General features: G+C 42.3%; 1 protein-coding gene across 1 annotated transcript in view; it reads right to left on the bottom strand.

Annotated features, from left to right (window-relative positions):
* LOC144763327 (uncharacterized) overlaps nucleotides 1-26,740 on the bottom strand; it is a 1,153,250-nt gene that overhangs the window by 63,947 nt on the left and 1,062,563 nt on the right. Inside the window, exon 88 of the mRNA XM_078648815.1 lies at nucleotides 19,168-19,270. Coding sequence (XP_078504941.1) covers nucleotides 19,168-19,270 — 103 coding nt within the window. The remainder of the gene's footprint in view (nucleotides 1-19,167; nucleotides 19,271-26,740) is intronic.

Raw genomic sequence — 26,740 nt, 5'->3', positions numbered from 1 at the left:
TATTGTATATTGATTTAGTTGAGACATCAACAGACAATATTCGTGTTAAGTATCCAACATGTGATGTATATGTTGATCACATTAAGATAGATATGATTGCTGACTTTGGGGCTCCTGTAACCATCATTTCTGATGTTTTATTTAATACATTGGAGCAAGAGAATACAACTTTTACCTTTAGATATTGTTCCAAAAGGATATGGAGGTAAGGACATTGATATGTTGGGTTATTTTATGTCCAATATTTCATGTCTGGGTAGGTACTTCCACAAAGGTTTATGTGGCTATAGATGGAAAGTGTATTGTGGGATGGCAAGATCTGGCCAAAATAGGTTTAAGATTAGTACCAGGTTCAAGTACACCTGCACAGATAAATGATACCCCAATTTTTTTAGATAAATGACAATGAAAACAAAGAAATTCATGATTTGATCTCTGAATTTCCTGAAGTTTTCAATGAATCTGTAGGACATATTAAAAATGTTGAACATTTGATTAGATTAAAGCCGAATGCAATCCCTATTGCCACAAGTTAAGAAATGTACCACTGAATGTCAGGGATGAATTAAAAAAGGTCTTAGATAATCTAGTATCTGAGGGCATCATTGTTCCCACTAATTTATCACTTTGGGTCAGTCCCATAGTCGTTGTTAAAAAAAAGGACTCAAGTATCCGTTTGTGTGCGGATTTACGTTCTTTAAACCAAAATATAATTGTGGACTGTCATCCATTGCCCAAAATACAAGAGTTGCTTACAGGTATATCTGAGTCGAAGTTCTTTTCACTTCTTGATCTCAGAAGTGCATATCATCAAATTCCCCTCACAAAGTCATCATCTGAGCTCACCACGTTCATAACTCCATTTGGGGCGTTTAGATATCTACGACTTCACTTCGGTTTGGCATACGCTGCCAGTGTATTCCAGAAGTTCATGGATACGATATTAAATGACATCAAATATGTGCAGGCTTATCAGGATGATGTCCTGATACATTCTAAGGATAAGCTTGAACATTTGAAAATCTTAAGGAAGGTATTATCCCGGTTTAAGGAGGTTGGTATAACTCTTGGACAGAAGAAATGCAAATTTATGGTCAAAGAGTTGGATTATCTCGGACATAGCATTTCTCTAGAAGGTATTAGACCTAAAGTTTGTTTACCAAAAGCTATTTTGGATGTTCCTGTTCCCGAAGATAAGGATAAATTGAAATCATTCTTAGGCTTAGCAGAGTATTATGCTCGTTTTATACAAAATTACTCACAAATAGTTCAACCTCTTCGCGTGTTACTTAAAAAAGAGGTAAAATTCATATGGTCTGATGAAGCAAACTGTGCTTTTAATCTCGTGAAGAAAGTTATTGTTGAAGCGCCAGCCTTGTCCTCTTTCAACCCAAATTTAAAATGCATCATTTCAGTAGATGCTAGTCAGAGAGGTTTGGGGGCAGTACTTTGTCAACAGAATGGATACAAAGAGTATACCGTAGACTTTGCATCAAAATCTCTTAATAGTGCTGAATCAAATTACAGTACTATTGAGAGGGAGGCTCTTGCCTGTTCCTGGGCTATAGAAAAGTTCAAGATGTATATTTGGTGATCACATTTTATACTTCTTAGTGACCACAAACCACTTTTACATCTTCTTAATGGTAACGGAACGGAAAAGGCTTCTGCCAGATTGGTTAGGATTTTGTCAAGGCTTCATGAGTATAACTTCACGATTAAACATATTTCAGGAGGTAATAATTTAAGAGCGGATGCTCTCTCGAGACTTAGTTTTGAGAATGTTGATGATGGAAATGTGAAGAAGATGAAATAGAGTGTATAGTAGTGATAGAGCAAGCTTCGCATCGCGACTTGCTCGAGTCAAGAACCTCGCCCGTGTGTAATCAATTAATAAATTGTACGTCTTACTAATCTTTTATTTTTATATTCGAACGAGGTAGAGGAAGCTTGCGTACGTGTATTTCTAATACAACTAATCCATGTCTCTAAAACATGGCCGCCGCTTGAAAAGTGCTTCTGCGCATGCGTCAGTCACACTCACGTGACCTGACGTAGTTATAAGCTCTGGTGGGAAAGGGTGCGCATGCGTAATACACAGCTTTCGTGAATAACGTGGTAATGCTCTTGTGAGAGTGTATATGTTGCTAACATTTAAATTGCATAGTATATTTTTATAATGATAAGTTTGAAGTACAAGACCAATGATGTGTTTTTCATACCGTCATTTCTATGTATTAATTTGTTTTCGCTTACTTTTCATGTATCCTCGACTCGGAGGGGTGCTGGGCTGGGGAGTCCATCTTGGAGGGTATTTCCGCGCAGACTCGCCAGAAGTTGCTATGGCATTGAATTCAGGCCAAAGAAGGTGGATGCCAGAGCCACCCTGGGAAAGGGACACCTCACCCAGCAGAAGCATCATGATTATGCTCAATTGTAACCAAAATGTATTCTCTTCATTGTATTCTGTGCGGCTTTCTCATGGGAACCCCAATCTTGCTAGGCGGTACCCAGAGATGTAAATTAGGCCTCCAAATAGTCTATTCTGATTGGTGTGTTACCCAAAGCCTACCTTAGGACCAATCCAAATTGAGGGATTCTGACACTTTGCAACATTGGGGGGTGGTACACCGTCCCCAAACAGTATAACTACCCTGGGTTCACCTAGGGAAGTCGTCCGACTTGTCTGGTTTAGCTGACCTGTCACTGACCCAACGCACTCAATAGGTGACTGAAGATACAGAGTACTGCGGAGCACTCTGTCCGAAATTGACCATAGACTAAGGTTTTACTAAACCTTAAAGTGCTGGCGGAGCACTTTGCTGGGAGTTCGATGACCCGATCGGGGTCTTGATCGATAGCTGCAGAGAGGGTGGAGCGCAGGCGTTGCTTCCAAACTGCGGGTGCTGGTCCTGTCCTGAGGGTCCTGTCCGAGAGGTCCTGTCCTGATTCCTAATCTGAGGGTTTCCTGTCCTGTCCTGGGTGTCCATTCTGCACCTGCTGTCCACTGAGGGGTATCCTTCCTTGAGGGTTTCCTGTCCTTAACTGACCCGTGGCCAGGGTTTGGTTTTCATACCAGTCTAGGTAAATATTACTCAGAATCTCCTGAAACTGCACCTTCCTATATTTCTGTCTTTTGATTTAACAAAGACATACCTTTGCATATGTTAATTTTCCATGCTTTCCCGCAACCATTGAATCATAAAGTCATTTGCATTTGTTCCATAACGTGTTCCTATGTTACCTTATCTGTTAGAAATTATATTTTGCATTGCAGTTTGTCATTTCCTGATATGGTCTAGAACCTCCATACTTAAACTGTCTAAAGAACTTTTGCTTTAAAGCATAGCATCTCTCTCTACCTTGACTCTCCGATAGATGTAAATGTCCCGAACTCCTGTCTTATTCCCTTGAAATAATTCTAGAATACTAGTCCTAATCAAAGCCTATCCCATCTTTAGTGATTCATCTCAAACGTTCTAATTCCTGATCCTTCATTTAAGTGTGTCCTGATTCCATTAGTTTATAAATGGTTGCACTGACTTATTTCCTATTCAGCTATGTACTTTCTGTTGTTCTGATTATCGATTGCTTAATTACTGTGAATTTGATGATTTCTGAATTTTACTAAAATTAGATAAAGACTTTAAAACTTCCAGTTGTCCGTGGTCATTTTACAAAAGGTATTGAATGTTACTTGTTGGGTTTGTATTTTGCTGCCTTTCCTTTTACAGCTAGCTCCCTGATCCATTGTGGTCATAGGTACCCGTGTCGGTGGATGGTAAGTCGGGTACGCTGAGGAATAACGAAGGGAACTCACAAATATCTGATAGCAGAGCGTGAGGTCATCAGATCAATGTATATGGTGATTTAAATATATGGGCCCGAAGCCAGAAGTGGCGAAATTATTGGTCGGGTGACCCGCGCGCTCTATCAGTATTTTCTGGTAGCAGAGGATGGTTAGGGACTAGTTAAAGGTTAGGTAGGACTAGTTAAAGCTAAGTCAAGTCGGTAGCTGCTAGTATATTGATGCTGCTATAAGAGCGGCCATTTCGAGGGACCTGATCAATCTCTTGAGAATGAGCTGCTTTTGAAATTTATGAATTGTTTTAAAATTGTTATTCTTGTTCTTATATTGTTATATGTATTAATCCATGCGTATGTAAAACGTATTGTTAAGTGTTGTCAGAACTCCCCGGGGAATTGAATAGGCAAGTGGTGAATAGAATCCATTGCCTTGAGGTCGCAGGCTCAAGGAAAGTTAGGTGCAGGTTAAGTAGAAAACCAGAAGCACTAACTAGGGTTTTTCTGAATACATGTGTGAATAAATGTTAGTAACGAGGTTCATTGGCAAAATTCCAATAGTGGCGTAACCTAGCAAGGGTCGCATCGGAAGAGTAGCAGGTTCATCGGAGCTTGGGTGAAAGCAAAGGGGTCCGCTGGGAAACCTTAGACTCGGATATATCCCGGAAAAGAGTGGATGGGTCTAGGGAAGTAACAGGTTCACTGATGCTAGAGTGAAGGGTAGGCGGAAGAGATCTACCCGCAGCGTGTGAAAAGTAAATGGAAGTAGTTTACTTGCAGTAAAAGAAATCTTTCCTGTCTAGACACTTGAGCACTGTGGTGAATGTGTATTCGTTGTAAAATAACCAAGCACTAGCACTTTAGAAAGAAAGAAAGTTTCCGTTACCTTGTGAAGGGAGGGAGTCAGTCGCGAAGCGTCTCTGACGTCACTCCGTGCCGCGCTGGGATTGGTAGATACAGCGGGCGGGTAGCGGGGCTGGAATTGTGAAGGAGGGGTGAGCGCCGAAGCGTGAGAACTGTCTCGCGAAAAGGCCGCGCACCCATTGGCCGAAAATATTTTAACGCGTGCACCCATTGGTCGCACGGAATTGCAAGACGCATTCTAAATGGAGGTAATTTGTAAACAAAGTTAAGCGTATAAATCGTATGTGGCACTCGTATTCTCCAGAGACTAGACCCGATCCCAGAAACCAAGGGTTTGAAAGGGATCAGTGGAAAACTAATAGATACAATATTATGTACGGAAATAAGCGAAAAATGTCCCTTGTAAATAAGGTAAAGAATTACTTCAAAAAGGACAAGCCGATTAAAACTAGAGAGGGCATTGTTATTCCACCACCAAATACTCCCGCCTCTTTCATGATGTTTGACAGAGGGTACAATACGTGTGTGTGGTTAGAAAATTGGGTAAAATACACACAAGATGACGGAATAATGGCCTTTCCGTTAGAAGGTACCTTTAATGGTAGGATCTTGTTCAACTTAAGAACCCGAATGAATGAATTACATCCCAGACCGAGACTAACGCAGTATGAGGCATTAGAGGAATGGGAGATTGAGGCTTTCCAAAGAGAGAAGCCCCGAATGGACAAAGGCTGACGAAGTATTACCCAAAACTGAAACAAGAATCTCGAGATAAAAAGATGAAACAATGGAGACAGAGCATGATTGTTGAGGGACTGTTTCCCATGATGCCAGCAGAAGATCCTCCTGGGGGGGGAAAAAGAACAGAAAAGACTAAACATTGGGGGCCCCTGGGAGAGTCAGATGACGAATTGTAGATTACATGTGCATGAGAAGTCCGCCTCCTTATAATGAGGGACACCGACCTTTGAGTGCAGGAGATATTCCCCGGAGACCTCTACAAAGGGAGGAGGTCAGGTCCGCAAGTGTAGGAGGGGATTATCTAGTTCCTCCTTATACTGAGAATCTGGGACCCATAGAAACCAGAAGTATTTACCCCAGGAGACCCGTGGATGGGGAAACAAGATATTCACGTGAAGGAGATTTTTTCCCCCGTCCCCCTTATGGAGGAGAGGTGAGGTCCGTGGGTTCAGGAATCCCGTTATTACAGCCCCAGAGTGAGGAAGATCCGAGAATTCTAGGCACAGGAAGTCTGTTTCAGAAACCTAATTATGGCGGAGGACCAAGTGAGACACATCCCACTGCCCCGAGTTATGCTCCCATTCTAACCCCACAGGTGATATATGGATACACTTTGGACAGGTTATTAGAAGAGAAAGAGCGAGAAGCGCTAGGAAATCAGAGAGCTGAGATAATACGGAAAATGTCACAGCTAAATGCAAGTCCTGAAGCCTTAACGATCCCAGTAACGATCGGACCGGTGGTTCCGTTGTACGGGGACCGTCAAGGAAGTCCAAACCCTCCCGTAATTACTCCTGTCCTTGCACCGCCCAGACCAGAGCCCTTAATTGTAGATGACCAGACTAGTGAGTGCGAGTCGGAGGTCTCGCTACTAGATCTGCCCGTTAGAAATACAGGGAAAAGGATACAGAAAAGACAGAATACCTTTAATGCGAGGGAAATCCAGATGGAATCGACCTCAGGTACTAAGAGTGTCACAATGGTGACTCCTGAAGAAATCGAAAGATGGAGTCGAGAATTTGAAAAACAAGCGTCTCCAACGAAGCCTTTAGATCTCTACAAGCTGAGAATAGAAATAGAGGAATTAATGGCAGGAAACGTAGGATTAGACAGATTAAATACCTACTCTGAAGACGAAATGCTGTTTATCTGCAAGAGTCTCACTCGAAATACTCGAGTGCTTCATGAAAAACTGATAGACACGGCTGCTAGCATGGGAATAGATATTTCAAAATCAAAACCGCTGCAGAAACCATATAGGGCAGATTTCTCAGACAAAGATTTGGAAAACTTAAATGTTTCAGGGAAGAAAGCACAGGTCAAGGAACTATTGACTGTATTGCAAAAATGGGGAGATGTGGAAAGGTGGAAAGCCAGATGGGCCAAGAAAAAGGACGAGGCCAGGTCTAGGCAGGCAACTCCCGAATTTTTGCTAAAAGAAGCTGAAAAACCAGAACAGTTATGCCCTATGCGCGAAGTACCAGGTGGAAAGTATGTGCACGTTCCATGGTCCAGACAGGATATTGTGTCCTTTACTAACGATTTCCCGAAATTGCGCGAAAAGCCAGTTGACTGGTACAGGCAGGTGGAAAGGTTCGTAAAGGTGCAAAAATGCCTGTGGAAAGACCTGGATGGGTTTTTCGACATTGTGGTCCCGGTAGATCTGTGGACCGAGTGTAAAATAGCCATAGCTTGGCCTAGTGAAGAATACCCGAGAGATGGCAACACAGGGGAACCATCGAAAGAAGTGATGAAAAAATATGAACAAGTAATACAGCATTTGAAACTAAAAGTGCCAGCAAAGGAAACTGATTGGACCAAGATAGATAGAACAACACAGGAAAGAGACGAGACAGTGCACTCCTTTTATGAAAGGCTGTTGCAGGTGTTCAAAACATACAGCGGTATAGACAACATCGAGATGAAGGATATGACACATTTTATTTACAGGTTTGTAAATGGTTTAAGACCCGAAATTTGTCAGTGGATAAAAGATAACAAAATCTGTTGGCATACTAAAAAGATGGATGAGGTCCTACGGTACGCAAAGTACTGTGAGGACGAGATGGCAGAAAAGAAAAAGGCTCTCAAGGAGAAGGTTATGTGGGCTCAAGTGAAGCTCGCAGAACAGCAGGAAAAACAATTGAGTAAAATGGCCAAAACTACTCAGAACCAAGGTCCTGGGGGTGGGGGAGGAGGCAAGCCCCGGCCCAAAATGAGCAGGGAGGAGGCTAAGAAGAAATTTCCCTGCCATCAGTGCGGAGAAATTGGACACTGGCGAGACGAGTGTCCCTATTTGCAGGATGATAACTCCCAAACACCTGATTTAACTCCACAGACGCAGAATGAAAGACCAAGAAAGACACAACAACAGGTAAAAACGATTCAGTTGCCCCGAGCACCAAAGCAAGTATTTAAGGGAAAATCCACGCAGGGTGATGACGTAGAAGTCTGGGAAAGCAATGAGAACAGAAATACAGCAACTTCGCAGTATTTACTAAATGATACCTTCCTTTGTGATGACCAGTACTGACGGGGCCTGAGAGGGGAGGACGAGGAGTGCGTACTTGGCGCCTCCTTGCCGGTAGACCAGTCTGGACCATACATTGAAGGAAAGGTTGACGGAAATGATGTCACTTTTCTGTTGGACACTGGCGCTACCCGTTCTACTGTGAGAACAGTGGACGTTCCAAACCTACCCCTCTCGGGAGAAGCCATCCAAGTAGTGGGTGTATCTAATCAATTGATTAGTACTCCTGTTACCGAGCCCATGTAGATCTCAATTGGAAACTTTAAAGAAATGCATAGATTTGTCGTTTGTGACACCAGTCCAGTGAACTTACTGGGACGTGATTTGCTGTGCAAAATGAACTGTACCATCTTTTGCACACCAAAGGGTGTTGAAATTCAGACCCCAGATGAAGATGGCATTTATAAATTAATGTTAATCAGACCGGACTCAGAAATTAAACGAATGACTATGCAGGATTTGCCCAAAGAACTCCAAGAAACAGTGAAGCCAGAGGTATGGGACTTTACCGGAAAAGATGTAGGATTAATGAAAAACGTAGACCCCATACAGATAGCCATCAAGGACAATGCAGTATACCCTAATACCAAACCCTACAGAATGAATGCAGAAGTGAGAGCTGGTGTTGCCCTGGAAATACAAAAATTGCTAGAAGGAAACATCATACAGGAAGTAATGAGTAGCCCATGCAACTCACCGATTATGGGCATCAAAAAGCCTAGTGGCAAGTACAGAGTAGTGCAGGACCTAAGAAAGGTAAACAAGATAGTGATTCCTTGCTGCCCTATTGTCCCGAACCCGGCAGTGATTCTGTACCAGATTCCTTGGGATGCTGAGTGGTTCACTGTGATAGACCTATGTCATGCTTTCTTTTCCATTCCCTTGCATCCAGACAGCAAATTTCTTTTCTCATTTGCCTTCAACAGTCACGTGTATGTCTGGAACAGGGTCCCCCAGGGGTACACAGAGAGCCCCTCTATCTTTAATCAGATCTTGAAAAAATGCTTGGAAACTTTGGTCTTACCTGGAAATTCTGTCTTGGTGCAATACATTGACGACCTCTTGGTGGCGTCCAAAAGTCATAGGGACTGTGTGATTGACACCATTGCCCTACTGAATCACCTGAGTGAGAAGGGACATAAAGTGGCCCCTGAAAAATTACAGTTCTGTGCAAAATCAGTGAAATATCTGGGGCATCAGATAGAGAAAGGCATCAGGAAAGTAACGTCAGAAAGAGTGAGAATAATTCAAAAGATGCAGTTACCCCGTACTCAGAAAGAAATCAGAATGTTCCTTGGAGTGATAGGATACTGCAGGCAATGGATTGTGGGATTTGCAGTCCTAGCTAGGCCTTTGATACAAATGACCAAGAGAGGAACACCGGATATCGTAGAATGGGATGATGAAAGCTTAACAGCCTTCACAAAATTGCGAGATTGTCTGTGTACAGCCCCTGCGTTGGGAATGCCAGACTATTCCAAGGAATTTGCCCTGTTCTGTGACACTCGCGATAATTGCGCGTTGGCAGTTCTAACCCAAGAACATGGCACAACCAGAAGGCCTGTGGCATATTTCTCTGCCACCCTGGATCCAGTGGCTGCTGGATTACCAGGATGTCTGAAAGCAGTAGCTGCTACTTGCACAAGTTTAGAGCAGAGTGAATCCATTGTCATGGGACATCCTGTAACTGTGTATGTTCCACATGGAGTGGTAATTTTGTTAACAAGAACGAAAACTCAGTATCTCACCCCTAGTCGGCTGACTAAATACGAGAGGATTCTCGTGGGTGCAGCGAATATAAACATTGTCAGGTGCAACATTCTGAACCCCGCTACTCTGCTTCCCGACTCAATGAATATGGAAAATGGGGAGGAAGAGGAGCACAACTGCATTGATTTAACAGAGTTTTGCACAAAGCCACGCCCAGACATTAAGGAAACACCTTTGCCTAAACATGACATGGAATTGTTTGTGGATGGTTCATGCCTAAGACATGAACAAGGAGGCCTGAGTGCTGCCTATGCGGTAGTCTCCTTAACCAAAATTGTAGAAGCAGGTTATTTATTTGAAGTAAAGTCTGCACAAGTAGCCGAATTGATCGCTATGATAAAAGCTTGCAAATTGGGGAAAAACGTACGCCTAACAGTGTATACTGACAGTCAGTACTGTTTTGGGGTTGTGCATGACTTTGGCCAATTATGGCTACAAAGGGAGTTCCTGACTTCATCAGGCACCCCTATTCGAAATGGAAAAGTTGTTCAAGACCTTTTAGAGGCAATCCAGTTACCAAAGGAACTGGCAGTGGTCAAGTGTGTTGCCCATAAGAAGGACTTTGACCCTGTAACTTTGGGAAATGATTTCGCGGATCGAGTGGCAAAATTATGCGCCAGGGATCGGTATATCATAAATCCAAAACGGGGGGGGCCTGGAACCAGCTGCCAACTTCGAGTGTTTGAAGAAGTGCCTACATGGGATGAAGTGAGAGAATGGCAGCAGGCGGCACCCTGGCAAGAGAGAGAGAAGTGGAAGGAAGACGGGTGTAGACCAAGACGTGAGGATGGTGTCATCTTGGGCCCAAATGGTATGCCTGTGTTACCCAGACACTTGCTTGGCACAATGGCGCGATTGATACATGAGACATCACACATTGGTAGGGACGCCATGATTCTGGTATTCCAACAGACTTGGTATAGCAAAAAGTTCAGGAAGGTAGCAGAGTCCCTCTGCCAGAGGTGCCTGTCATGTCAAAAGATGAACCCAGGCAAGAGAACAATGGTGGAACTAGGGAAAATTGGGAGGTCAGCGGGTCCCTTTGTGAGAATACGAGTTGATTTCATCACCATGCCACGTTGTGAAGGGAAGCGTTATGTCCTTGTCATTGTCTGCCTATTTTCAAAGTGGGTGGAAGCTTACCCTACTCCCCAAAGTGACGCACTGACAGTAGCCAAGTGTTTACTGAAAGAACTGATACCTAGATTCGGGGTTCCAGTCACTATTGAATCAGATAAAGGCCGACATTTTCAGAATGAGGTAATCGACCAACTCTGTAAGGCATTTGGGATCTCACAAAAACTCCACTGTGCATATCGTCCAGAGGCATCTGGAGTAGTGGAACAAATAAACGGGACTATCAAAACAAGACTAGCGAAATTGTGTGATGCATCTGGCATGACCTGGGTGAAGGCCCTGCCTCTGGTTCTGATGGGACTCCGAAGTATTCCAGACCGAAAGACAGGCCTGAGCCCTCATGAAATCTTGATGGGAAGAGTAATGAGACAAGCATGGGTACCAGGAAGCAAACTGTTGAGTATTACTGATGATTTGGTGCTTGAATACTGCAAGAGATTAGGTGACCAAGTGCGTTATATCTCTCGCCAGATCGGAGAAGACGCCGTCGCCAATCCAACGACTCCTCTCCACAAACTGGTTCCCGGAGACTGGGTCAAAATAAAGAAGCACACTCGGTCGAGCTGCCTGGAACCGAGGTGGGGAGAGAAGCGCCAAGTGATCCTGGTAACGACCACAGCAGTGAAGTGTGCAGGTGTTCCCCATTGGATCCACGCCAGCCACACCCAGAAGGTACAACCCGACAAAGAGCCTGGAGAAGAAGACGGTCCAGCAGAGGGGCCTGCAGAAGCAAGACCAGAAGTAACTGACGACGTACAGCCCAGTACCAGTCAAGCTGAGGGGTCCGCAGACGTTGGTCCAGGAGTAGTTGATGACGAGCTACCAAGAGTCCAGCCTGCTGAAGAGTTCCCAAAGGTTGGTCCAGAAATAGCTGATGACGAGCTGACAAGCATATGGCCAGATGAGTGGATACCATTGATTGACCTTACCGAAGACCCCATCCGAACAAGCGAACGAATTTTGAAAGGTAGAGAGTGGAATAGAGAGGAAAAGCAAGGCACAGGCGAAGAACCTCAGGGTATTGAGATTCACATCAAAACTGAGGAAGGAGAAGGTCAGACAGGGACAGAACAAGTGATCGATACTCCTCCACTGACTCCTGATATCGAAAAGGGACAGATTAGACCTAGTAAAGAGATTCGAGCGGAAGAAAATCAAGAGAATGAAGTGCTCGAACAGGATAAGACAGGATTAGGAGAAAGTGTTCAGGAAACAGAAACAGAGACATTTGAAAAGCAAAAACAAAATTCTCCTGAACAAGGCCAGATTAGTAACCAGGCAGAAGAAATAGATGCAAGTCCTGGAACTAGTGAGATAGGAAGGGAAGAAGAAGCAGAATTGCCACAAACTAATGAAAATAAAAGGGCACGAGAAGAGAACGAAGTCTCAGTGCCAACTAAAAGACTTAAGAAAAGAAAGCACATTGAGCCTGGATACATAAAGAAATTGAGACTGAAATAAAAACGGTAGAAGAAAAACGTGCAGAAGAAAGGAGAAGTGCTCGCATAGCAGAACAACCAGAAGACACTTCCAAAAGAAGGAGCGATCGAATAAAAAGACAAAACAAAAAGTACAAGTCTCCTGAATGGACACTCGTTTTAGAGGAATTTGAAGATCTTGATATAACTGACGAGAGCGACGGAGAACCAGTCGCTGAGTACTCTGCCGAAGAAGACGAGCCACCGTGAATTTGCACAAAGTAAGCTACTGGTGTAAAGACACAAAGAGGGGTCGAGAAACTTCTTCTGAGCCAAAATGTCTGATTCAAACGTGAATGGTAGACCTTGTTGCAGTCGTTGCAAAACATGCTGCAAGGTATGTGTATGTAGTGTAGTTATAGTGATATTAATTTGGATAGGACTAACAGTTTTCATTCCTTTTGCGGTGAGCAAAAATACTAATATTGACCCTACTGAGATTGTAAATACTGAGACTGAAGAACTAACAACACAAAGTGTAGCAAAACATGAGAGAGCACTCAGACAAACAAAACAAGACCTAGAAGCATCAGATGAGGGAGGACTACATTATCATGGAGTAAAGAATAAAACGCATTTAAATGTTTTCGCAAACTTGTTAATACACTATGTAGAGACTATGGAAATTGAAGATTGCTATGTCTGCATGAAGCTACCTACCTCTGTAGCTGAAGGCGTGACATACCATCACCTGCCCCTAACATATGGAATTTCCTGTAGCATTTTAGCTAGCTTATTTTACAAAAGAGGACCGTTACAGTACTATTACTCAAACAATGACGTGATCTTTTCTGAACTCCCTATACGTGGGAACTTGAATCCTGTACATACTAAAAGTGACGTTACTCGCTATATGGGCGAATACTTCCTGACTATAGGTAATATAGACATAGGTGACGCACACAGAGATAACTTGACCTGTTCTTTGCGTGAGCAGGAAAAGATGTTCCTGAACATGGCAGAGAAGAGGAGAATAAAAATAAAAAGAAAGGCAGATGACGAAAAACAGAAGACGCCAAAATGGGCTGAGAACATGGAAGGCACCTCAAATGGTGGGGCGGGTCCTGCTCTGTTGCTGGATTTTGAAAAGAAAGGAAAGCTATGTCTTCACCGCGAGAAGACTAGCTACTATAATAACATTTTCATTGGTTCCAGTGAATGTGAACATAATTACAAGGTAATTGGAGGATGGGGTTTCAAAAATGGGTCAGAGCCTGTGTTTCCTGGAATTTATTATATATGTGGGGACAAGGCTTATTTCAAATTGCCGGATCACTGGTATGGAAGCTGCTATTTTGGCATAGTCTTCCCGAAAATATACCATGTGAACAAAGTTGCTGGAAGCAGTGAAAATACTAATGGCTTAGTGCGTAGTAAAAGAGAAAGCGTAGGTGAAATAATGGGTAGTATTTTCAGTGCACTGATACCTGGAGTGGGAGTGGTTCTGAACACTCACAGAATTTGCAAATTGTCCACTATAGTGGATGTGTTGTCTACTGACACAGCTCATGGATTTCTGCTGGTCAATACTGAAATGGTTGCGATCAGATCAATGGTTTTGCAGAACAGACTTGCTCTTGACACCTTATTAGCAAAAGAGGGCGGAGTCTGCCGGATGTTGAAGGCGCAACATTGTTGCACTTATATTCCGGACAAAAGTGTGCAGCTCAAAAGATACGTGAAAAACATTACTAATTTGGAAAGGGAACTCAAACCACTCGAGGTTGACAGTGCCTGGAAGAGACTGGTAGATGGTCTCTCAAATGTAGGTCATTGGTTTGCTAGTTTAGGTAAAAGCTTATTGTTTAAGGTACTGATGCCAATTGGAATTATAGGTCTTATCCTATTTTTCATATTTGTCTGTTGCAAGTGTCGCAAACACACCTGAAAGCATCAAGTGAATGCCAGAGGAGTGAAACGAAGTGTGGATGAGCTTGAATTAGAAGAAATGAATAATCAGATATACAAAAAGGTGAAAAATTCTCACCCTACCAAAAATGAGAAAGAGAAACTGGATCGCTTGTTGGAAGAGATAGAGCTGTATAAAGTGTGAAGAAGTTGGCATCTGGTTCCATTATTTTTTTGTGATGATAGTAAATATCATCAAAGAGGGGATTGATAGAGCAAGCTTCGCATCGCGACTTGCTCGAGTCAAGAACCTCGCCCGTGTGTAATCAATTAATAAATTGTACGTCTTACTAATCTTTTATTTTTATATTCGAACGAGGTAGAGGAAGCTTGCGTATGTGTATTTCTAATACAACTAATCCATGTCTCTAAAACATGGCCGCCGCTTGAAAAGTGCTTCTGCGCATGCGTCAGTCACACTCACGTGACCTGACGTAGTTATAAGTTCTGGTGGGAAAGGGTGCGCATGCGTAATACACAGCTTTCGTGAATAACGTGGTAATGCTCTTGTGAGAGTGTATATGTTGCTAACATTTAAATTGCATAGTATATTTTTATAATGATAAGTTTGAAGTACAAGACCAATGATGTGTTTTTCATACCGTCATTTCTATGTATTAATTTGTTTTCGCTTACTTTTCATGTATCCTCGACTCGGAGGGGTGCTGGGCTGGGGAGTCCATCTTGGAGGGTATTTCCGCGCAGACTCGCCAGAAGTTGCTATGGCATTGAATTCAGGCCAAAGAAGGTGGATGCCAGAGCCACCCTGGGAAAGGGACACCTCACCCAGCAGAAGCATCATGATTATGCTCAATTGTAACCAAAATGTATTCTCTTCATTGTATTCTGTGCGGCTTTCTCATGGGAACCCCAATCTTGCTAGGCGGTACCCAGAGATGTAAATTAGGCCTCCAAATAGTCTATTCTGATTGGTGTGTTACCCAAAGCCTACCTTAGGACCAATCCAAATTGAGGGATTCTGACACTTTGCAACATTGGGGGGTGGTACACCGTCCCCAAACAGTATAACTACCCTGGGTTCACCTAGGGAAGTCGTCCGACTTGTCTGGTTTAGCTGACCTGTCACTGACCCAACGCACTCAATAGGTGACTGAAGATACAGAGTACTGCGGAGCACTCTGTCCGAAATTGACCATAGACTAAGGTTTTACTAAACCTTAAAGTGCTGGCGGAGCACTTTGCTGGGAGTTCGCTGACCCAATCGGGGTCTTGATCGATAGCTGCAGAGAGGGTGGAGCGCAGGCGTTGCTTCCAAACTGCGGGTGCTGGTCCTGTCCTGAGGGTCCTGTCCGAGAGGTCCTGTCCTGATTCCTAATCTGAGGGTTTCCTGTCCTGTCCTGGGTGTCCATTCTGCACCTGCTGTCCACTGAGGGGTATCCTTCCTTGAGGGTTTCCTGTCCTTAACTGACCCGTGGCCAGGGTTTGGTTTTCACACCAGTCTAGGTAAATATTACTCAGAATCTCCTGAAACTGCACCTTCCTATATTTCTGTCTTTTGCTTTAACAAAGACATACCTTTGCATATGTTAATTTTCCATGCTTTCCCGCAACCATTGAATCATAAAGTCATTTGCATTTGTTCCATAACGTGTTCCTATGTTACCTTATCTGTTAGAAATTATATTTTGCATTGCAGTTTGTCATTTCCTGATATGGTCTAGAACCTCCATACTTAAACTGTCTAAAGAACTTTTGCCTTAAAGCATAGCGTCTCTCTCTCCCTTGACTCTCCGATAGATGTAAATGTCCCGAACTCCTGTCTTATTCCCTTGAAATAATTCTAGAATACTAGTCCTAATCAAAGCCTATCCCATCTTTAGTGATTCATCTCAAACGTTCTAATTCCTGATCCTTCATTTAAGTGTGTCCTGATTCCATTAGTTTATAAATGGTTGCACTGACTTTTTTCCTATTCAGCTATGTACTTTCTGTTGTTCTGATTATCGATTGCTTAATTACTGTGAATTTGATGATTTCTGAATTTTACTAAAATTAGATAAAGACTTTAAAACTTCCAGTTGTCCGTGGTCATTTTACAAAAGGTATTGAATGTTACTTGTTGGGTTTGTATTTTGCTGCCTTTCCTTTTACAGCTAGCTCCCTGATCCATTGTGGTCATAGGTACCCGTGTCGGTGGATGGTAAGTCGGGTACGCTGAGGAATAACGAAGGGAACTCACAAATATCTGATAGCAGAGCGTGAGGTCATCAGATCAATGTATATGGTGATTTAAATATATGGGCCCGAAGCCAGAAGTGGTGAAATTATTGGTCGGGTGACCCGCGCGCTCTATCAGTAGCTTCAATAGAGGAGATAGTCTTATCACCGTTTTCCATTTCTGAAGCTGAATGGCTCAAAAGCTATTCTGAAGACACAGTTTTAGTTTATGTAAAGAATTTGATCGTTTCAGATTGGCCCAAAATTTGTGCTTTACCTGCTTCCCTAAAAGTTTATTCACAAATTTCAGAAGAACTTTCAATTATCAATGATGTTGTTTTCAGAGGTGATCTATGTGTCCCTCCCTTTGACATAAGGAAAATAATTTTTGAATCAGCTCATCAGGGACATTTGGGAATTGGTGGTACGTCTAGGAAAATAAAGGAACATTTCTGGTGGCCTGGCCTTGATAGAGATGTCACCTCATGGATTGATCAATGTTCCACATGTTTAGTATCGGATAAACATTGGAAAGTACCTCAATTGCCCTTACATACTGTTCCTCTGCCAAAAGAAGCTTGGCATAAATTGGCCATTGATTTTTCAGGTCCCTTTGTTGTTTTACCCAATAACAAACGATACATCATTTCTTTAATTGATTAACATTCTAAATGGTGTGAATTTGATTTTTGTGCAAACCCAAATTCATTAACTGTTATCCAATTCTTAAAAAGAATTTTCCTTTCTGAAGGTCCACCTAGAGAAATTGTAAGTGATAATGGCTCACATTTTTGTTCATCTATGGTTGAAAGTTTCCTAAAATTTCATGATATTAAACATTTGAGGGTGGTTCTTTACTCGCCTTCCTCAAATGGTTTAATAGAAAGAATGAGCAAATGTATCAAAGAGGGAATACAGACCGCTATTGCTCTAACGTGGACGTGGAGGAATTTCTTAGAAGGAAGCTATGGTCTTATTTGGTCACTCCTCATTGCACCACAGGCATTTCCCCTTTTCGTCTACTTAAGAAACGCAATCCTAATGGGAACATTTGCCCGCCTTGGATTAAAGAACTTAAAATGAATGAAAGTTTTTGTTTGGCTTGTCATGATAGGGATGTCATTAAGAAAAATGTATCATCCCAACAGTTTATTCAACAAAAGAATTTCAATTCAAAAATCATTCCTTCCAAACAAGATTTTGTAGTGGGAGATTGGGTTATGGTAAAATTTGATGATAGGATCAGAAAAGGCATGTCCAAATTTTCCTTACCTACTCAGGTCTTGAAAGTTTCTAAAGGGTCTCTTTTTCTGGATAAGAAAGGGTGGTGGACTAAACGAGTAATTGTTAAGCTCACATCTGAACAAGCTAAAAAGATTTATACAACTAAACATTTTGATGATGTTCCTTCTTGTTCTTATTTTCCCCTAGGAACATCTTCTGTTGATAGTTGCTTATTTACTTCTCAAAATGTCTGCACATCTGATGATAGTACTAGTCAGGATGTTGAATCTACTGTTGATTCTCACATCACACCTAGTACCTCTAATGCTTGCATTACACCTAGCACCTCCAATGCTTGTTTAAATGTTTCCCCAAAGATGCATAGGAATTGTTCTTTTCCCTCACGTTTTAAAGACTATTATTTTTCTTGAACTTCTTTTATCTTTCATCTATTTTTCATTTTATGTAAGGAAGGGAGAAGATGTAGAGTATCAGTAAGTGTTAGTATTTCTTTTATGTTGTTTCTTAAATGATGTACATATGTTCTGTGGCGCGCACTTTTGAAGAGAATGTTTCTCTTCAAAAGTGCATCGCTCGAGATGTGAATTGGGCATTGATTGTTAACTGATATCATACGGTCATTGAGCTGTTGGTCTTCTTTGGATGCGGGTGGTGGAATAAACGAGTAATTGTTAAGCTCACATCTGAACAAGCTAAAAAGATTTGTACAACTAAACATTTTGATGATGTTGCTTCTTGTTCTTATTTTCCCCTAGGAACATCTTCTGATGATAGTTGCTTATTTACTTCTCAAAATGTCTGCACATCTGATGATAGTACTAGTCAAGATGTTGAATCTACTGTTGATTCTCACATCACACCTAGTACCTCTAATGCTTGCATTACACCTAGCACCTCCAATGCTTGTTTAAATGTTTCCACAAAGATGCATAGGAATTGTTCTTTTCCCTCACGTTTTAAAGACTATTATTTTTCTTGAACTTCTTTTATCTTTCATCTATTTTTCATTTTATGTAAGGAAGGGAGAAGATGTAGAGTATCAGTAAGTGTTAGTATTTCTTTTATGTTGTTTCTTAAATGATGATTGCAAAAAACACAGTTGATGGAGTACATATGTTCTGTGGCGCGCACTTTTGAAGAGAATGTTTCTCTTCAAAAGTGCATTGCTCGAGATGTGAATTGGGCATTGATTGTTAACTGATATCATACGGTCATTGAGCTGTTGGTCTTCTTTAGATGCGGACGTGCTCCTGTATCTTGCTACTTTACTTTATCTAATAAACTACAAAGGTTTATCTCTACAAACTTGCCTCTCTACGGATCTTTATTTAATCGAGAGCTACACTTTACACCATGCCTGCTCTACCACAAACCCATAGGTGCCCCACCCCTTCTTGTGTTCACTAGAGTCATTGTCTTCTTGCACCTTTGCGTCGCTGCACATATACAGCAATAGCTCTGAGCTGTTCTCGAATCTTACCGCTCCTTGGGTCCCTCTGAAACTCAACTCACCTGCACAAGCTGCAAAAGAAGAAGACATGACATAAATGTTTCGGATTGGACCCATCACTGCTTTCAGAAAAGTTTGATGCAGAATAACGACTCTGTTCATAAACTTAAACACAATGAAGAATTAATTAAAACCACGTTTACAAAAAAGCCCCAGGGCGCTTGCTCATAAACTTTACCACAATGAAGAATTACTTAAACCTACGTTTTAAAAAAAGCCCCAGAGAAGCGCTCATCAGAGTTGTCAGAATGGCTTTAAAGAGGCCATCCAGCGAATGATGTCACAATAGATCTCGAGACCTAAGCAGGCATCATCACAGGAAGGAAAGTTCTGGGGTGCCTGTCTCTGGCGAGTGATAGCATGCAGGAATGCGTGACGACAACTCTTTCTTTCTATTCATTGGATAGGCCCTTTAAATATCTCCGCAGCAACATATATTGGAATCTCTGAAAATGCGATGGGTACAGTGAAGCACAAAATACGCGCAGGCGCAAGATTACAATAGACTGGGGATAAGCATGTGTGATGGAATTTTTTTTATGTTTGAAAAGCTTTATTGAGAAAATTGTTAACAAGCATAGACATCAGCAAGAAAGAACAGAAATATGTTCAAATAAATATGAAATACAAGCAACGCTGATATCAATAATAAGAAACAAACAGCATTTTTTGGAGTTTTTGAAAGATGAAGGGAAAAGAGGAAGGGATGAAGAAAAAGGGGAAGAGATGAGGGGGAAGGGATTACAAAATTAATCTAGCAATTTATAAATATTGTGATGGAATTCTGTCCGGTTAAATCTGCAGCTACTTTTCAGTGGACAGAGCAGACTTCTGACCATTACCTAACCTGCTACAAAATTTGCTCCATCGCTAATGTCCGTGAGTCCTCCCGCTCTGCAGCAGTACGTTGTGTAGGGCCAAAAAAATACAAAGAATAAAGGCCCACCATTGTCTTCAGAGACGATTGATTGAGAATACTAATCTTGTTCATAAACCTTACCACCATGCTTAAAAAAAATACAAACTACATTTCAGAAAATGCCGTGTAGATATATGATCAGGGTTGGTCGGAATGTCGTTCAATAATTCGACCGCAAAATATATCACAATTCTTGAGAATTCAACAAGTATTGCAATAATTACAGTAAATCACACAATATGCACAAAAAGAATACTACTACAGACTATTTATTATTAACACGTGCAGAAGTGCAGCAGGCTGGGATTCTGGAGGGTCAGCCTGGGTGAAATAGCAGCACCTTTTCTGTATGTTTCCCAGGAGACCATACCTCAACAAGAAGGCACCTAGCATGATAGTCTTCATTAGTTCAGCACTGCATCGGTACAGTGTCTACATGTAGACAAGAGAGCAAAGGGTAATTGGCCTCGGATAAAATGGTGGTTTGTATTATTTTTGTGGCCAGCACAAAGAACAATGGCGGCATCTTAGCTGAGAAAATAAGTGGGAACGGAAACAAGTCTTCAGAGTGCTGTGTTTGTCCCTCCCCCCCGCTTCCGGCTGCTCATGTACCAGGCCTGAAGAGATGGAGCTAGAGCTGGGCCTTGTTGTGCAGGGAGTTACAAAAACAATGGCCACGGTCGGTAGAGCGCAGATCTCTGGCCCCTACCTCGAGCTACAGATCAATGAGGCAGAGAAACAGGCAAATTGAAAGTTGTTGTACCTCACTTCCACCGTCCTGACTGCCTGTGCCCACTGGGATGAATCATCCTGGCCTCATGGTCATCTCTCTATTCCGGCCGCCTTGACCTCCGACAGGTTGCATCAGGCATAGAAGCCAAACTCTCACTGCCAGCAGTGGCACCGCAAGGAAGATTGAGCGACATTGGTAGTACCAGGGCTTTAAGTGGGATGAAAAAACTGGAGGGGTCTCTCAAAGGGGCGTGGCCAATCTAATTAATGGTGTGGCTTAAAAACACATAAGCTAAAAATCTGTGCCTAGCATAGTGTGCCACCCCGACTGGTATTTTGCTGTTTTTGTCATTTCATCCAGGTTTATGATTCAACAAGTAACATCATACAACCTACAACAAGTCAAGACTATTGGCTTCGTCAATGGTTGTTAGTTGTGTAAGATAAATAAGTAGCAACTATGGCTTGTATATATTATTGAAAAAGCTTCAACTTAAAGCCCTGGTGACACCACGAAAATGTTGCTGCTCCTAAGTTTCAAAAAGCGAAGGGAAACCCAGAGAGAAATGACTCTCTTTAAAGGATTTCCCTTCCCATACAATGCTCACCTGGCATGGCGTCATGCCGTAACTTCTCCACTAGTGAAAAGTGAGCAGTGTGAGCACGCGCACATCGAGGTGCCCTGCTGTCACTACAGTCAGGAAAAAAACGGACTGCATGTGCCACTGCATAAAACAGCCCCTTTAAAAAACTGCTGGTGCTCAGCACGGGTGAGACCCGGCCCACTTAAAGCCCTGGGTAGTACACCCTCTGCACAATCACCTTGTCCCTATAACTGCTATTTACATCTCTGTACTCCCTATTTTACCTGTACCGATTTGGTTCTTGGGTGCTGCATCATTCCCATGCTTTTCAGCGGTAGTTGGCTCGTCCTTAAATATTGCTGGGGGAACCCCAATGCGGAGCCATTGCATTCAACTTTTTGCATTTAAGTTGGTATTGCCGGGTGATGCTACAGGATCCAGGTGGTCGCGGACATAAAGAAGACTACACACCTGAACACTGTACTCACACCACTGTGCTGTATACTGGTCAACACTAAATGACCAAAGGGTAGGAAGATCTCATACAAATTTTAGCAATTGGTACTAGTGTTAGCCAGGCGTAGAGTTGCCATCACTTGGATGGGACAAAGGGCACCTGAGATTGACCATTGGTATAGGGATGTGAAGGAATGGTACCTGGCGGAGGAGATCCACATAAAGCTTAGCAGCCAGGATGATGAGGTAGTTGAGGACCTCTCACTGTGGAGAAACCTAAGTGACAAATTCCTAGACTTTGAAGCAGACACAGCCTCAATGGATAGTGATAGCACCAATGACGGTGGGGAAGGAGGTGCAAATGCAGAGGGTGAATGTCCCTCTCATAGTGAGGAGCATGATTGTGGCGTGCATGCATGGGGATATATGCTGTCTCCCGGTCGGACTCTGATGAATCGAGGAAGCGATGGTTGGTTGTTGATAGGCTATACTGAATTGAATCCCCTACGTTTTACACCATGCACTCCACTAATTGCTGTTTTGTTGTGTTTTACAAAACTGAAAAATAAAGGTTAAAAAAAAAAGATATATATATATATATAAAAAAAAAATTCTGGTAGTCAGATTTCCACTGTGATTGGCTCACTCAGTTAATGGTATTTGACTATCTTGGTGACCAAGAATGCCCTCCATTCGCCCCTGGGCTGTCTGCATCAATGAAAAGAAAAAAGTAGCAGATTTGGGTGTAGCCAACGTGCGGCAAAAAGTTGGTGAAGTAGGGTGGGTGCATAGGACTTTGGGAGTAGTGAATACCAGGGGTGAGTTTAAGGTTGGCGATAAGCAAGTCTAGATTGCGCTGTACCCTGGACTGTGAGCCATCCTGCTGTTTCCCCTCTTACAGCTATTCTCTTCTCGTTCTGCTTCTGCATCCTTGCTCCACAGCCCTCTCCCGGATCCTGAATTAGATGTTCTCCTCCACCAGCTTTGCTTATATGAGCCGACAAGCGAAACTCACAAGACCACGAGATGGTCTGTTCCATCCAGCAACCCACTGCTAACCACTTGTAGCTGCCTGAATGACCGTGGGATCTCAGAAAGGCATCAACATGTAGATGGTAACAGACAGAATTCCAGTGCACTCCAGTTCCAGGAAAAAAGGAATTGTCTAACAATCTTAAACCCATTGTTGGCCTTCCAGTCTCTACTGTCTTCTGCTGGCTGTTCCGTTCACTATCTGCCATTCTACATTTTTTGGTGTTCTTTTCTTTCCTTTTATAGGATTTCTGTAATAATTATGTCTCTCCCCTTCCCAATGGAGTTTTATGTAACCTCTTACCCCATCTCCTCTACTGACTCTTCTTGTGCATATATTCACACCTCTCCTGATCATCGTAATGGCACCCATGATTGTTGTTTACTCTATAAGCTTCTGTAATAGTCCTCTTGAATGCAACAAAGAAAGTGAAACCTTCACTGATTGGCTTTCCATGTCCTTGCAATGTATTACCGCCTCCCAGCATTCACCTTAGCTCTTTACCTTGGGAAAATGGCATACATGGTCTGAAGCTATTTTAACTGCTGTGAACGATACACATTTCCAAATAATTTATATTTGATGCGAGCAACTTTAGCTACCTGCATAGTGTGAGTTGTCTCCAACTTCTCGGGGGTATGTAACAAAGTTTAAAAATATCACCCAATTCTGCAACGAGCTTTGCAAAGTGTGAAGCTCACAAAGTTAAGAAAAAAGTTTTAAAAATGGCTGCTTTAGTGGCTGCACAAGGGGTCTCTCAGGACAGAGGATGGACTGGTTTCAGCCGTTCGCTGGCCTGAGCCCTCTTCACACCCCTGTAAAGCCCAGAGTCCCCTCGCCCCTTCATCCCCAGTGGCGACCTCAATATCCCGTCGACTACTCAGCCCTTCTCTCCGCTGGTCGCTGCTCTGCCAAGCACTGATTCCTGGTCCCCAGTATCTCTTGCCTGGTGATCACAGGGCGAGTAGGAGGTTGCTATGGATTCCTGTTCCAGGATGTCCCACCTCGAAACATGCTGAAGCAAGAAATCATCATTGTGGATGGCCAAGGTGGTTTAAACTTTTATCGACATTGTCAGGACACTGAGCCGGTCTTTACCGAAGCAAAGATGCCCAACTATGCAGGCGAAGTATGATCTTTGTCCAGCTCTTAGGACACCAGTCTCGTGATCAATCAGTGTAAATCCCAGCGTACACCCATAAATGGTCACAACCCAAGAGATAAGATGGATCACTTCTCAATTTCTCTCAAGTCAGGCGTGCCATTCATCAAGTCTGTTTTTTAAGTCTGACGTTAGCAATGACCTTTTGAGTTTGCAAAAGTTATATACAACCTATTTGTAGGGGTTTTCAGCCAACCTTATTTATCCATTGATCTGCTGTAGAGTCAATCACATTTCTATTCTGCCTTATACAGCATAGTCATTGAGACAGTGGGTCAGCCCACTCCAGTCACTGACTAAGTTTAATGTGAGTGACAACATTCTGCTACTTCACAAGGACCACATCTGCACACAGAGCCATTTCCTTCAGTGCCAGGGACTACAATGACCCAAAAATATTATTTTGTTTAAGCTAATCTATTTGATTTACGTTGAAGAGGGTGAGACACCTTACCAAACAAAGCTTTGCATAGTCAAAGACAAAACAAGCATTAACAAAACCAAAAGACTGACAAATAAGATCAGACATATGGGATTTGCCAATGCTTGTTCTTTCTGTATCTTGATACTCTGGGTTTTGCTTTGGAGTATTATAAATACAGAAAAGCAAGTATCAGAATAGAATCAAAATAACAGGATTAGAGAGTTACTGATAACTGATACAGATGAAAAGCAGTAAGATCTCTGTGTTTATAGCCCACGCTCCCTTCCTACATCCTCCCCATGGTATTGTCATAGCATAAAAAGCAACAGGATGACGTCAGTGTAACTGCAGCAATGCAACCAACTTACATTGAAAAACACCATTAAAAGTCAGCTCAGAAGAAAACATTAACGCTTGCTCGAATTCTGTAATATTCTTTAAGAGAAATAGACATTGTAGGTTCATGAAAGCTCTTGCCACTAGCTCAAATTCGGATGGCTAATAGTGCCACTGTGGTTGGGAAAAATGCCTTAGTATCAGCCTGAAGAAACATTAAAGTGCTCATCAATATCTAAATATAGGCCTCAGAGGAGTGGAGAGTAAAATGAAATGGCTGAGTTAACAATATATGCAATTTTTGATGGCTTTCGGCCAAATAAATCCTTATTTTTCACACGGGGCTCTAGCAGTCTCGAAGACTTTGGGGGCTATTCAGAAAAGTAAACGTACACAAGCATGATTCACAAACTATACTTTGTAGTAAGTGAAGTAGTACTACAGTAGAATTACTTACTACAAAGTGAAATTCACAAAATTACAAGTGGAAACCTCCTCCTCTGTTATATGTTCTATGGGGATGTCCTCACACATAATTTTACAACTTAGTAGTACTTGTGGAAGGGACCAGGGGGAGTGGCTGGAAAATGGGCACGGGGACTAATTGTGGGGTCTTATGAGTAAGGAGGGGTTTAGAGAGGGCTAAGGAGAGGTTGCAGAGGGACAGGCGACCACCCACAAACGAGTAAGCCAATTGCTATTCATAAACTACACTTCTAAATTAGGTTATCATATCCAAAAAGAAGCCAAAGTAGTAGTAAAACTGAAAAAACTGCAGAACCACCCATGGTCAGCACAGCAGTGTTCCCATGTGCCAGTAGCAGGCATTTTGCAGCTTTGAGTTGGCTTCGTTCCCTCCCAGAAGTGACTTAGTGAAGCTGATATTGATGCCACAACTTCAGATGCAGGCCCAGAGCTCTGCTCTTCTTTTTCTTTGTCAATTTTCTTTTTTTCTAAACATATTTTATTGAGAACCATGGCTGCATTATATAGTGACATTATTGATGCATCTTGCATTTTATCGTTTGTTGATTTTCCAGTTTATGCATAACACATTTTCTGTCATGTTATACATTGCTGTTACAGATGTAGTTTGTCTGATGTCCGCTTTTGCAGACAGGAAGGGATCTTTGTATGCATGTAAAACAATATGGCATTAAGTTCTTTAATACCAAGCAAGTTTATATTTAACCTAACTTTAACATTGATAACTTTTCCCCGCCCACCCTACTATTTGACAAGATTAATTTCTCAACAAAAAAAATTGCTGTAATCTGACATTCTTATTTCATGGTGAGCCTTCGTATTAATTATGTATTGTATTTATTTTCATGATGATAGCTGACACTGCTGCATTTTGATAACCGTGGTGGGCAAAGAAAGCGGAGTACCATGGGCAAAGTTGGTGGAGTCCCACTACGCCTACTAACTTCGTTCTGTCTCACCCCAATTAATAAAACAAAAACCTCACATACCTTTAGTAAAACAAACAGTAACTCTGTTTTTACATGCTAAAATGCATATAGTCATCTCACAAAAGTGAAAAAGAAAATATAGGCAGCAGTGAGAGAGGTAATGATTTTGGGGTCCTCCCTAACCTAGGGAGAGAACCAAGCAGATGCCTTAAACACAAGGAGCACATCATGCTAAATGATTCGGTGGTGGTCCCACCCTCCAAGGACCAACCCAAGCACAGCTTTGGGCAAAAATACCATCCCAACCAAAGGCCCTGCAAAGCATTATGGGATGAGATTCTAGAGTGCAGTGAATATCATAGTATCCAATATCAAAACATTCCTCAAGCGGCAGCAGGCTCTCCCGGCTCAGCTGAGATCTAATACTATAATATTCACGGCGCTCTAGAATCTCGCCCCATAATGCTTTGCTGGGCCTTTGGTGTGGCATTGTATTTTTGCCCATAACTTTACT

This window comes from Lissotriton helveticus, chromosome 1_1 (genome assembly GCF_964261635.1).
Source record: "Lissotriton helveticus chromosome 1_1, aLisHel1.1, whole genome shotgun sequence".
NCBI classification, from domain to species: Eukaryota; Metazoa; Chordata; class Amphibia; order Caudata; family Salamandridae; genus Lissotriton; species Lissotriton helveticus.
Note: the sequence above shows the minus strand (reverse complement) of the source record. Positions and strands in the feature narration are given on the sequence as shown.